General features: G+C 48.5%; 1 protein-coding gene across 1 annotated transcript in view; it reads right to left on the bottom strand.

Moving 5' to 3' along the window:
- LOC147706385 (tumor necrosis factor receptor superfamily member 3-like) overlaps nt 1-13,306 on the bottom strand; it is a 149,466-nt gene extending 136,160 nt beyond the window's left edge. Inside the window, exon 1 of the mRNA XM_086932881.1 lies at nt 12,956-13,306. Coding sequence (XP_086789007.1) covers nt 12,956-13,045 — 90 coding nt within the window. The 5' untranslated portion in view covers nt 13,046-13,306. The remainder of the gene's footprint in view (nt 1-12,955) is intronic.
- Nucleotides 13,307-14,305: the final 999 nt, after the last annotated feature.

Here is a 14,305-nt window from a genome sequence, read left to right as displayed (position 1 = left end):
CAAGCATCACAAGCAGCAGACATCCACAAGCAGCAGACATCCACAAGCAACAGACATCCACAAGCAACAGACATCCACAAGCAACAGACATCCACAAGCAACAGACATCCACAAGCATCAGGCATCCACAAGCATCAGGCATCCACAAGCATCAGGCATCCACAAGCATCAGACATCCACAAGCATCAGACATCCACAAGCATCAGACATCCACAAGTATCAGACATCCACAAGCATCAGACATGCTTAGCATCAGACATCCACAAGCATCAGACATGCTTAGCATCAGACATCCACAAGCATCAGACATCCACAAGCAACAGACACCCACAAGCAACAGACATCCACAAGCAACAGACATCCACAAGCAACAGACATCCACAAGCAACAGACATCCACAAGCAACAGACATCCACAAGCAACAGACATCCACAAGCATCAGACTTCCACAAGCATCAAACATCCACAAGCATCAAACATCCACAAGCATCAGGCATCCACAAGCATCAGGCATCCACAAGCGTCAGGCATCCACAAGCGTCAGGCATCCACAAGCGTCAGGCATCCACAAGCGTCAGGCATCCACAAGCATCAGGCATCCACAAGCGTCAGACATCCACAAGCATCACAAGCAGCAGACATCCACAAGCAACAGACATCCACAAGCAACAAACATCCACAAGCAACAGACATCCACAAGCAACAGACATCCACAAGCAACAGACATCCACAAGCAACAGACATCCAACAGACACCCACAAGCAACAGACACCCACAAGCAACAGACATCCACAAGCAACAGACATCCACAAGCAACAGACATCCACAAGCAACAGACATCCACAAGCAACAGACATCCACAAGCAACAGACATCCACAAGCAACAGACATCCACAAGCAACAGACATCCATAAGCATCAGACATCCACAAGCATCAAACATCCACAAGCATCAGGCATCCACAAGCATCAGGCATCCACAAGCGTCAGGCATCCACAAGCGTCAGGCATCCACAAGCGTCAGGCATCCACAAGCGTCAGGCATCCACAAGCGTCAGGCATCCACAAGCGTCAGGCCTCCACAAGCGTCAGGCATCCACAAGCGTCAGGCATCCACAAGCATCACAAGCAGCAGACATCCACAAGCAACAGACATCCACAAGCAACAAACATCCACAAGCAACAGACATCCACAAGCATCAGACATCCACAAGCATCAGACATCCACAAGCATCAGACATCCACAAGCAACAGACATCCACAAGCAACAGACATCCACAAGCATCAGACATCCACAAGCAACAGACATCCACAAGCATCACAAGCAGCAGACATCCACAAGCAACAGACATCCACAAGCATCAGACATCCACAAGCATCACAAGCATCAGACATCCACAAGCATCAGACATCCACAAGCATCAGACATCCACAAGGATCACAAGCAGCAGACATCCACAAGAGTCAGACATCCACAAGCATCAGACATCCACAAGCATCAGACATCCACAAGCAACAGACATCCACAAGCATCAGACATCCACAAGCATCAGACATCCACAAGCATCAGACATCCACAAGCATCAGACATCCACAAGCAACAGACATCCACTAGCATCAGACATCCACTAGCATCAGACATCCACAAGCATCACAAGCATCAGACATCCACAAGCATCATACATCCACAAGCATCAGACATCCACAAGCATCAGACATCCACAAGCAACAGACATCCACAAGCAACAGACATCCACAAGCAACAGACATCCACAAGCAACAGACATCCACAAGCATCACACATCCACAAGCATCACACATCCACAAGCATCACAAGCATCAGACATCCACAAGCATCAGACATCCACAAGCATCAGACATCCACAAGCATCAGACATCCACAAGCATCACACGCATCAGACATCCACAAGCATCACAAGCATCAGACATCCACAAGCATCACAAGCATCAGACATCCACAAGCATCAGACATCCACAAGCATCAGACATCCACAAGCGGCAGGCATCCACAAGCGGCAGGCATCCACAAGCGTCAGACATCCATAAGCATCACAAGCAGCAGACATCCACAAGCAACAGACATCCACAAGCAACAGACATCCACAAGCAACAGACATCCACAAGCAACAGACATCCACAAGCATCAGGCATCCACAAGCATCAGGCATCCACAAGCATCAGGCATCCACGAGAATCAGGCATCCACAAGCATCAGACATCCACAAGCATCAGACATGCTTAGCATCAGACATCCACAAGCATCAGACATGCTTAGCATCAGACATCCACAAGCATCAGACATGCTTAGCATCAGACATCCACAAGCATCAGACATCCACAAGCATCAGACATCCACAAGCAACAGACATCCACAAGCAACAGACATCCACAAGCAACAGACATCCACAAGCAACAGACATCCACAAGCATCAGGCATCCACAAGAATCAGGCATCCACAAGCATCAGGCATCCACAAGCATCAGACATCCACAAGCATCAGACATCCACAAGCATCAGACATCCACAAGCATCAGACATCCACAAGCATCAGACATCCACAAGCATCAGACATGCTTAGCATCAGACATCCACAAGCATCAGACATCCACAAGCATCACAAGCATCAGACATCCACAAGCATCAGACATCCACAAGCATCAGACATCCACAAGCATCACAAGCAGCAGACATCCACAAGCATCAGACATCCACAAGCATCAGACATCCACAAGCGGCAGGCATCCACAAGCGTCAGACATCCACAAGCATCACAAGCAGCAGACATCCACAAGCAGCAGACATCCACAAGCAACAGACATCCACAAGCAACAGACATCCACAAGCAACAGACATCCACAAGCATCAGGCATCCACAAGCATCAGGCATCCACAAGCATCAGGCATCCACAAGCATCAGACATCCACAAGCATCAGACATCCACAAGCATCAGACATCCACAAGTATCAGACATCCACAAGCATCAGACATGCTTAGCATCAGACATCCACAAGCATCAGACATGCTTAGCATCAGACATCCACAAGCATCAGACATCCACAAGCAACAGACACCCACAAGCAACAGACATCCACAAGCAACAGACATCCACAAGCAACAGACATCCACAAGCAACAGACATCCACAAGCAACAGACATCCACAAGCAACAGACATCCACAAGCAACAGACATCCATAAGCATCAGACATCCACAAGCATCAAACATCCACAAGCATCAAACATCCACAAGCATCAGGCATCCACAAGCATCAGGCATCCACAAGCGTCAGGCATCCACAAGCGTCAGGCATCCACAAGCGTCAGGCATCCACAAGCGTCAGGCATCCACAAGCATCAGGCATCCACAAGCGTCAGACATCCACAAGCATCACAAGCAGCAGACATCCACAAGCAACAGACATCCACAAGCAACAAACATCCACAAGCAACAGACATCCACAAGCAACAGACATCCACAAGCAACAGACATCCACAAGCAACAGACATCCACAAGCAACAGACATCCACAAGCATCAGACATCCACAAGCATCACAAGCAGCAGACATCCACAAGCATCAGACATCCACAAGCATCACAAGCAGCAGACATCCACAAGCATCAGACATCCACAAGCAACAGACATCCACAAGGATCACAAGCATCAGACATCCACAAGCATCAGACATCCACAAGCATCAGGCATCCACAAGCATCAGGCATCCACAAGCATCAGACATCCACAAGCAACAGACATCCACAAGCATCAGACATCCACAAGCAACAGACATCCACAAGCAACAGACATCCACAAGCAACAGACATCCACAAGCAACAGACAACCACAAGCAACAGACAACCACAAGCAACAGACATCCACAAGCAACAGACATCCACAAGCATCAGACATCCACAAGCATCAGACATGCAGCAAACACACTCACTGACGCTCACACACCCTCACACACCGTCACACACCCTCAGCTTCACACACCCTCACTCACCCTCACACACACACACACACACACAAATACAGCATCCAAAGGAAGAATAGAAATAAACCATCCTAATACACACTATAACTCCAACATAGAAATCCAGAGTCCTAATCCACCCTAATAAAATAACAGCCGAATTCACCCTCCAAATACACCCTTAAAATACGCAACACAAATACATCCTAGAAAACAAAATCCAAAGGAAAAATACGCCATCCTAATCCACCAGCCAAATAAACAATCAAATTAAACTAAACAAAACATAATATAAGTAAAGACTCAAAAAATAGCCTCCCATTCCACCCTATTAAAAAAAATGATTGTGCATTTAACAAATTGATAAATTTTATGCCATTTTCTGAGACATAAACAAATTTTAGGACGAAATTAAAAACAAAGGGGGTCAACGGAGTCGTGCATCAGATACGTTACACGCAAAATCTACTTCCCAAATGTGAGCTACAGCATGCAAGGATGTTTATCAGGCTTCAGGTCACAAAACAAAAATGATTCGGACAATATAACACCAACAAAACAACAAAAAATATCTGGCAGGAAGCGAGGACGAGGATGTACAAACACAAATGTGAAACAGCCTACTTTTTATTGGGGGAATAAATAAGCATTATTCACCCGGGGAATGGGACGGATTAAACACAATTGTCAAGAGTTACACAAAAAGCCGTACGCATATAACACGAGCAATTATTCACACGAAATTACATCAAATATACAAAAAAAAAAATTTCGCTACTCTACAGTAATGTGGACATAAGTCAGAATTCTGATAGCAACATGGAGAAAGCATATATAAGAAGACAATATTGCTTTAAAAATACATCGTAACACAAAGCGGAGACATTGCATTGATTATTAACGAAGAGGAAGTATCACAAACCACAGCACGAAATTTACATACACATCAAAATAAAAAGCTATACAAACATACATTTAATAATAACTGAAATAACAGAACGTAGAGTTGAAACAATATAAAATATTCACGCAGATATACAACATACTACACAATTACACACAAAAAAACACTGCTCGAATTATTAACACAACTACTAACCAAAAGCAAACATTTTAAAAATTAAATCTGAACAATAGGATACAATGCATTACATACATAAAGAGCCGACAATTCAAAATAAACATCCTTCGTTGCAAAACAAAGACACTACTATGCCAATAAAACTAATAGGAAACAACAAATCGAATAATTCATAACACTATACACACACAAAACAAACAACAAAAAACAACTTACCTGTCGAACGATGCACGGAACAGACAATGAAGCCAACACTCCTTACACGGGACCCGCTTTCAACAATATGGGGATTTCCAATTAGACGCAAGTAAATTGTTACGCAACGTGAGAGGATTTTGAAATCTCATTGGCTGACACGGACGTCAATCAAAATAGTACAGGATTCCAAAAAAAAAACTAGAACGCAATAACTTAAATACGTTAATATAATTATGGGACAGTCACACTTCTGCTATTTAACATTTCCAAAACATATAATACAACAAAGATACACCAACAACTACACACACACACACAAGCACACACACCACAATCACACAAATACACAACACACAAACACCCTCACACACCCTCACCCTCACACACCCTCACTCTCACACACCCTCACTCTCACACACCCTCACTCTCACACACCCTCACTCACACCCACCCTCACCCCCCACCCTTACAACACACTCACCCTCACTAACCCTCACACACACCCTCACTCACACACCTTCACACCCTCAACCTCACACATCCTCACTCACCCTCACACACCCTCACTCACCCTCATGACCTCAGCCACACACCCTCACATGCCCCCCCTCACACACCCCCGCCCTCACACACCCGCCCTCACACACTCACACATCCTCACACACCCACACACATTCTCAATAAGCCTCACACCCTCACCCTTGCCCACCCTCACTCACCCTCACACCCTCACCCTCACACCCTCATCCCCTCACCCACCATCACCCCCTCACTTACCCTCACCCCTCACAACACTCACACCCTCACCCTCACATGCCCTGAACCGCACACACCCTCACCCTCACACCCCTTCACTCACCCTTACACCCTCGCCCTCACCCACCCTCAACACCCTCACCCTCACTCACCCTCACCCTCGCTCACCCTCAACGCCTCACCGTCACTCACCCTCACCCACCCTCAACCCCTCACCCTCACTCACCCTCAACTCCTCACCCTCACTCATCCTTAACACCTCATCCTCAACCCCTCACCCTCACTCACACTCACCCTCACTCACCCTCACCCTCACTCACCCTCACTCACCCTCACCCTCAACTGCTCACCCTCACTCACCTTCACCCTCACTCACCCTTACCCTGACTCACCCTCAACACCTCACCCTCACCCACCCTCAACTCCTCACCCTCAACCCCTCACTCACCCTCACTCTCACTCACCCTCACTCACCCTCAACACCTCACCCTCACTCACCCTCACCCTCACTCACCCTCACCCTCAACTCCTCACCCTCACTCACCCTCACCCTCACTCACCCTCAACGCCTCACCGTCACTCACCCTCACCCTCACTCACCCTCAACACCTCACCCTCACTCACCCTCAACCCCACAGCCTCACTCCTCACCCTCACCCTCACCCTCACTCACCCTCAACTCCTCATCCTCAAGCCCTCACCCTCACTCACCCTCGCCCTCACTCACCCTCACTCACCCTCAATAATCCCTCACCCTCACTCCTCCTCAACACCTCACCCTCACTCACCTTCAACCTCACTCACCCTCACCCTCACTCACCCTCAACACCTCACCCTCACTCACCCTCAAAACCTCACCCTCACCCTCATCACCCTCACCCTCACTCACCCTCAACTCCTCACCCTCACCCTCACCCTCATCCTCACTCACCCTCACCCTCACTCACCCTCGCCCTCACTCACCCTCACTCACCCTCACCCTCACTCACCCTCAACACCTCACCCTCACTCACCCTCAACACCTCACCCTCAACCCCTCACTCTCACTCACTCTCACTCACCCTCAACTCCTCACCCTCAACTCCTCACTCACCATCAAACTCACTCACCCTCACTCACCCTGAAACCCTCACTCATCCTCACCCTCAATAACCCTCAATCCCTCACCCTCACTCACCCTCACCATCACTCACTCTCAACGCCTCACCCTCACCCTCACTCACCCTCACCCTCACTCACCCTCAACACCTCACCCTCACTCACCCTCAACCCCTCACCCTCACTCACCCTCAACGCCCGATCCCCCCAATCCCTTTGGCGCCCTTTCCTTCTACCACAGTTTCTCTTTTGCACCCTGCTATCACCCCGAGCCCAACCACCCGTACATTTCACTGGGACCGCTCTTAATAACATTCTATGCCTTAATCGCTCCATTTACTGGTCGCCTCTGCTGGGAGCCCCCACCAGCTCCGTACTCACAAATATATGCCTAATCCCTCCAGTATACCTTGCGTGCCTCTTCACCAACCAGTGACCTCCAACAATATGATGTTGCTACACATGTAATATCCGCCTCGTCCTTCCCTTTAAACGGTAACTTTCACAATTACTTGCCACCCCACGATGTCCTTGCCTGCGTGCAGCACAAGACCCCTTGCCCCTACTCCGCCCATCACCAACCCACAAGCTAGCCTAGGACCGACCCCCACGGTCCCGGGCCAGTGAAGCCAGCACCAAGAACCCCAGCTGCCCCCCCCTATCCTCCGACACCCCTTGCTGTGCTTCTCTCCCCTGCTGCACTCTCCTGCTCTCTAGAGATGTGGCCTAATGCCCAGAGCTGCCATCTAAGTCACGTAAATACAAAACATGTTGCATTCCAAATGCTATAGGTGTCACATTCGCGAAAGTTATAACTATTGGCATTGTAAATGACAAAGATATCAATTTAGCTATTTTAAAAACTAACAAATAAATAAAATATTTGTCATTTACAAGACCAATAGCTCCAACTTTTCTAATGCGAGACCTATTGCATTTCCAATGCTTGTTTTGGTTGACCCCGAAACTGCAATTAATACTCTTCAACGAGTCCAGAACTCGGCAGCGAGACTGCTTACTGGCACTTCCCACAGATCGTCAGCCAGACCTGCACTCAAAGCCCTTCACTGGTTACCAATACGTGAAAGGATTAAATTCATGTCCTTATCTATTGCTCACAAGTCCCTACAGGGGAAGGGACCCCGTATTTTAGGGAATCTTGTCCGCTCATACAAGGCCACTAGATCGCTTCGTTCCGATCATGGCAATCTGGCTATCGTTCAGAGAGTCAGGGGGACTCGAACTGGGGGACACCACTTCTCAGTGAATGCAGCGACCATGTGGAATGCCCTTCCATCCAGGATCCGGATGGAGCCGAGCTATTCGAAGTTCCGAAAGCTTCTCAAAACCTTTCTGCTCCCCCAGGACTCCTAGACGCTGGTACTTTCCTCGGTATTCCTTGTTCTATAGCGCTGGGACACTCTCGGGCAGCCATGCGCTTTACAAATCAATTTGCATTTCATTTAATTTCAAATCTGTTTGAAAAGTAGGATTTTTTTCCTTTTTAATGCCCAATTTGTAAATCCTGTTCTGTATTTGCAGGCGTGTTTTATCCAGGAAAAGCCCTAACAACTAAGGCAGTTATAGGTAAAATCTGCCACACCAGTGACTGATTCCCTATAATCCACAGTTGAGGTGCTTCCATCCCTGAGGTTCCACTGCCCAAGAAACCCCACACAATCAGTGACACACATGAACAAGATTATTTATTTACTTTCCATTTCTTAAGAATTGTAGTCCTGTAGTTATAACAGGTAATATTTAGAACCATTTTGTTTTAAGAACCTCCACCAGCTTCTGGAATTAACAATTTCTGCCACTTTACATAGTTTCATCAACAAGAGGACTAGAATATTTAAGAAATGTAAAGCAAATAATACCGCTGATGTTGAGGTCCTTACAAAAACAATGAGAATTGGGAACCCTGATGAAGTCCTGTTGTAAGGTTGAAACGCGTTGGCTGGGCTGGACATTTATTGTGGAAGATGCAAGAGCAAAAGAGTTTGGAATAGTAACCAGTTTCCAGGAATCAATGGACTGAACGTCTTTGATTACCTTTTGAATGCTCCCCCTATTGCTGTGTGTGTTTTGTCCAGTAGGCTGGTGAATCTGTGTCATGATGGCTGAAGGGCACACATTTATTTGTAGTTTTATATTTTTTAATATCATTTTTAGGTCTCGCCTGTCGATGCGCATGCGCATCGAGCAAGGCGAGAGTATTGCGAGTTATCCACTCTTTGGCAACACTGCAAGGAATCGTGGCGATTCCTTGCAGTGCCCGTGACTTTTAAGGTCAATGCGCATGCGCATTAAGCTTATGCGCATGCGCATTGACCTTAAAAGTCACGGGCGCGTGCATGTCCGTCTGTTTACCCGCTCCGCCCCCTCCCGCCGTGTCGCCTTGCCTACTCTCTCTCCCCTCTCCGCCCCCGTTCCGCCCCCTCCCCTTCCCGCCGTGTCGCATTTCTCCTCCCCCCTCCCCTCTCTTCCCTCCGGCTTCTTTTTTTTTTTGTTTATTTTACTCGCCCCTCTCCCCTCTCCGCCCCCGTTCCGCCCCCTCCCCTTCCCGCCGTGTCGCATTTCTCCTCCCCCCTCCCCTCTCTTCCCTCCGGCTTCTTTTTTAGCTGTTTAGTCCCGTCGAGGGGAAGTGACAGCCATTTTTTACTCTCTCCGGATCTTGTCGGAGAACGTGTTGGCGAGGACCTCACCTGGAACCTTTCAGAGAGCTAACAGGCGGAAGGTTATGTTTTGTGTCTTTGAGTTTTCAAGTCCCCCGCCTCAGTGGTGTTTTCTTTGTACACCTGGGTTTGAAAGCTATTTTGTTTGTGGTCCCCCACTCCATTCATTTTCCTCAGTGTTCAAGTGGTTCGCTTGTTTCTGCTTGCGCATTTCTTCCTTTTTGTTTGCAAATACTTTTTGGGCTTGTATCAGAGCAGCGTGTCACCTTCGGCTATTGATTTTTTTGACTCTGCTAAGTGCGCCCTCTGCTAAGTGGCTCTCTGCTTAGTGCCTCTCTGCTTAGTGCGCGCTCATCAGCTCGTGCGATCTCCTGGCACTGCCCCGGCGCTCTTTCTCCCGCCTTGTTTTAAATGCTGTTTTTTTGTAGGGTTGGTCCCTGACAGAGCCGTTTATCTGGTTCAGCAGGATCTGCAAATCTTGGCCCCTTCAATAAAGCAACATTCGTCATGCCCACGACCCAGACTGAAGCCCACTGAAAGGCTGCGTTTATCAACCAACTGTAACGATGTTGGGTCAGATCGTGGGTTGTTCAACATCCTTTTGCTCACACCGTCATCCCCCACAAGACCCCCCGCTTGAGACCCATTCTCTCAGTACTGCAGTCTCACAAGGGCGCATCATCCCCGCTCCCACCTCTGCCCCTGTACCCTTTTCTTTGTTTCATTGCAGCAGTGGAAGGTTGTTCTTGTATACCTGTCCCTTCCTGTTAGTGTTGCCACTTCAGGTTTGTGCTTCCTTTGCCGAGTTGTGTTAATAAGGCCTGGTATTTTCTGACCCATTCCAGGACTCTGTTGTTCAGGCTACCTCAAAACATCTCCATTTGTGCATACTTGGAGGCTTCAAAACCTGGTTTGACAAGGCTGACCTATATTTTTTGCACCGACCACAGTGGCAGGGACTAGGAGCTACAAAGTCGTTGGGTGTGATCATCATGTTCACGTATTCAACCTCTCTTTTCCATTTTCGCTACAAACTATTAGACCAACAAAATGCTTAATTAGTGTCAGAGCTCCCGTAGGTCTGTTGAGGCAGGAGTATAAAAGGGTGATCGAGGGGCAGCATGAATTTGACTAATTAATCAGTACATGACTAGTAATTATTAAACCAAGCAGCATTGGGTCTACCTGACCGCACCCTCAACCCCTCACTCACCCTCACCCACCCTCACCCTCACCCACCCTCACCCTCACTCACCCTCACTCACCCTCACTCACCCTCACTCACCCTCACTCACCCTCACTCACCCTCACTCACCCTCACTCACCCTCACTCACCCTCACTCACCCTCACTCTCACTCACCCTCACTCACCCTCACCCTCACTCACCCTCACTCACCCTCACTCACCCTCACTCACCCTCACTCACCCTCACTCTCACTCACTCTCACTCACCCTCACTCACCCTCACTCACCCTCACTCACCCTCACTCACCCTCACTCACCCTCACTCTCACTCACTCTCATTCACTCTCACTCACTCTCACTCACCCACCCTCACTCTCACCCACCCTCACTCTCACCCACCCTCACTCTCACTCTCACTCACTCTCACTCACTCTCACTCACCCTCACTCACTCTCACTCACTCTCACTCACCCTCACTCACCCTCACTCTCACTCACTCTCACTCACCCTCACTCACCCTCACCCTCACCCTCACCCTCACTCTCACTCTCACTCGCCCTCACTCACCCTCACTCACCCTCACTCACCCTCACTCACCCTCACTCACCCTCACTCACCCTCACTCACCCCCACTCACCCCCACTCACCCTCACTCACCCTCACTCACCCTCACTCACCCTCACTCACCCTCACTCACCCTCACCCACCCTCACTCACCCTCACCCACCCTCACTCACCCTCACTCACCCTCACTCACCCTCACTCACCCTCACTCACCCTCACTCACCCTCACTCACCCTCACTCACCCTCAACCCCTCACCCTCACACAGTGCAATAGGTCTCGGAGCATTTGAGTTAGAGCTTTTAGAAATGTTTATGGCTTTTTTTTTTAATTCTTTAGCATTGGCTACAGGGAACAAAAATGCTAAAGATTTACAAAAAAACCCATAAACAATTCTAAAAGCACTAACTCTAATGCTGCGAGACCTATTGCATTTCTAATGCTTGTTTTTTATTATTTATCATCCATCTGCAGCTTCTTTTGGGATGAAATATGATCTGAGACTTCTTCCTGGTTTAAGTAAACAAAACATGCACTTCAATACCTAAGAAAATGAAACTTACGTGGCCGTGAAATAGTTTTCAAATTCAGGGTTCATACTTGTGCCCACGTGGAACCGGTTGCTTTAGTTAGGGCATTGCACACTTGTATACATGCGGAACAGATTTCTATTTTTCATATTATCACAAGCATTGTACAAGCACAAAACAGAATATGACTTATGGAACATAAAACCAAATCCTAAATTCAGCACACACACTTGCGTATAGACACAGACGGAAGATGTTTCTAGGGTCAGTGCATGGGCAGATGAGAACTCAAGGAAAAGACTAAAGTTCAGGGAACGGGCTCTCTCAACATTCAGAATACTTATATTATTTAGGTTTGCTAAAGTCAGTCAACCCACGCGCACGCTGGAAAGCATTCCGACATGCAGAAGATTTCTGGTTTCAGACAGAACACACACAGACGAACACTTGAAAACAATTCTCAAATTCGGTGCACACACCCGTGTGTACGTACACACAGGTTATGGATGTATAAGCATACACTCGTACAGGCACGCGAAAAGGTTGCCGTGTTGACCAAATATCTGTACTTGTGTGTGTGCGTGTGTGCGTGTTTGCGTCCAAATGTGCGCAAGGACCACTCTGTTTGCGTACACCAGCAAGACTACGCGCGTTTCTCACCATTTGCAATATTCAGAATATATCTATGTAATCGACACGCCTTTATGACTCTGGCTACGCATACATTGCACACTGTGTCGTCTCCATAAAGGCAGCTCTCTCCTGACATCCGTTAGTAAACATCTGCGCTCCTGTTCCAACATCCCTGTGTATTTACGCAGGTGCGCGTCACGCCTGCTTACGTCTCTACATAGGTAAGCACAGGTACCTTACCTGTCCTGGTGCGGCTCCTGCGCCCAAGGTCATTCCGAACAGAACGCCCCAGGCGAGGGCCCAGGGCCCCCGGGAGCTGCTCCGAGCCATAACCAGGGACTCGGGTGTCACCCTCCGCTGCCCTCCGCGACGATCGTGCCCGGCGAGTGGCCAAGCAACATATTGCCACTGCCAGGTGTGGGGCCCCGGAGGGCCCTTGGTCCTCCTGCGTCCGGAACGCTCACTCCTCAGCCAATGATCAGCAATTATTTCCAGGAAATGGAAAGACCTATCCTAGTTTGTGTTCACAGCAGCGGCACGTCCCTCTTCCAGCAAAGGGCGAGTCTGGTGGTTTATGGGAAGTGACACTCTGAGTCCTGGCCGGGAGCCGACGGAGGGCGGGCCTCACGCTAGAGGAGGAGAGATGTGTCTGTCCAGCAGAGCAGGGTAACGTGCCTGCTGCAGAGGGAGCCTTGCGCTCCCAGGAATCCTTATCGGTGGGTTAATGTGCCTCGTGCAAAGATCGGAGTGTTAGCCGCTGAATAAAGCTTCTAGCGCCCCCCTGTATCCGTGGGAGAAGGCCTGCCCCAGACGTCAGTGTAAGCTGAACTTGGCAGCGGGAGGGCTTGTGTGAAACGGGCGGGGCCCTGCAAGGTCTGTAACTGAAGCCCAGGTGAGTTCCGGCGCAACCGGAGGGGGTGAAAAATTCAGACACACAACCGGACCAGCAAGAAATACATGCTCAAGTTTGCGACGTCCGCAGTGCGGGAAATGGAGAAAAAAATACGCCTTGAACTTGTAAATTGGGGGTGAAGGTGTGGCAGCGGAAGGATGAGACACGGAGTCAGAAATGGCAGAGTCGGACAGGCAACTTACACATTTATTTATTTTTCAAATTCTGCAGCAAAGGAGACCAATAAAGACACACGTGTGGGCAAATGTGCCTGTTGCAAACCATATTGTGTAGCAAGCAGGTCACAGATGTGTATTTTATGAAGATAGCTCAGTGGCCCCCGCCTTGAAATCATAGTTTCTTGTAGGAGCATGTGAAGGGATAACAAACTGTGCCTTTGCTTCCCTACATCGCATTGCATGCACATTTTTGGCACTAGATAGCTCCCAGCCAGGATGATACTAAAACAAACGGAGGGTTGATAGACCTTTAAATGAGGTTTTACTTTTGGGCTGGTTGAAAGTGATCATAACCCCCCTCTCTTTATTCAGAAAGTATGCATTTGTTGGTTTGGTCTAAATCCGTTTAGTATTTCTTGAGGTGTAAGTATTCTAAAAAGTTGTCAGGTGGGCTTTAATGGTTTGAAGCTGCATATCTATGCTATTTAGAATTCACACACCCTTTGCCAACCCAGAATT

The sequence above is a fragment of the Lissotriton vulgaris genome, chromosome 7 (assembly GCF_964263255.1).
Source record: "Lissotriton vulgaris chromosome 7, aLisVul1.2, whole genome shotgun sequence".
Taxonomy (NCBI): Eukaryota; Metazoa; Chordata; class Amphibia; order Caudata; family Salamandridae; genus Lissotriton; species Lissotriton vulgaris.
Note: the sequence above shows the minus strand (reverse complement) of the source record. Positions and strands in the feature narration are given on the sequence as shown.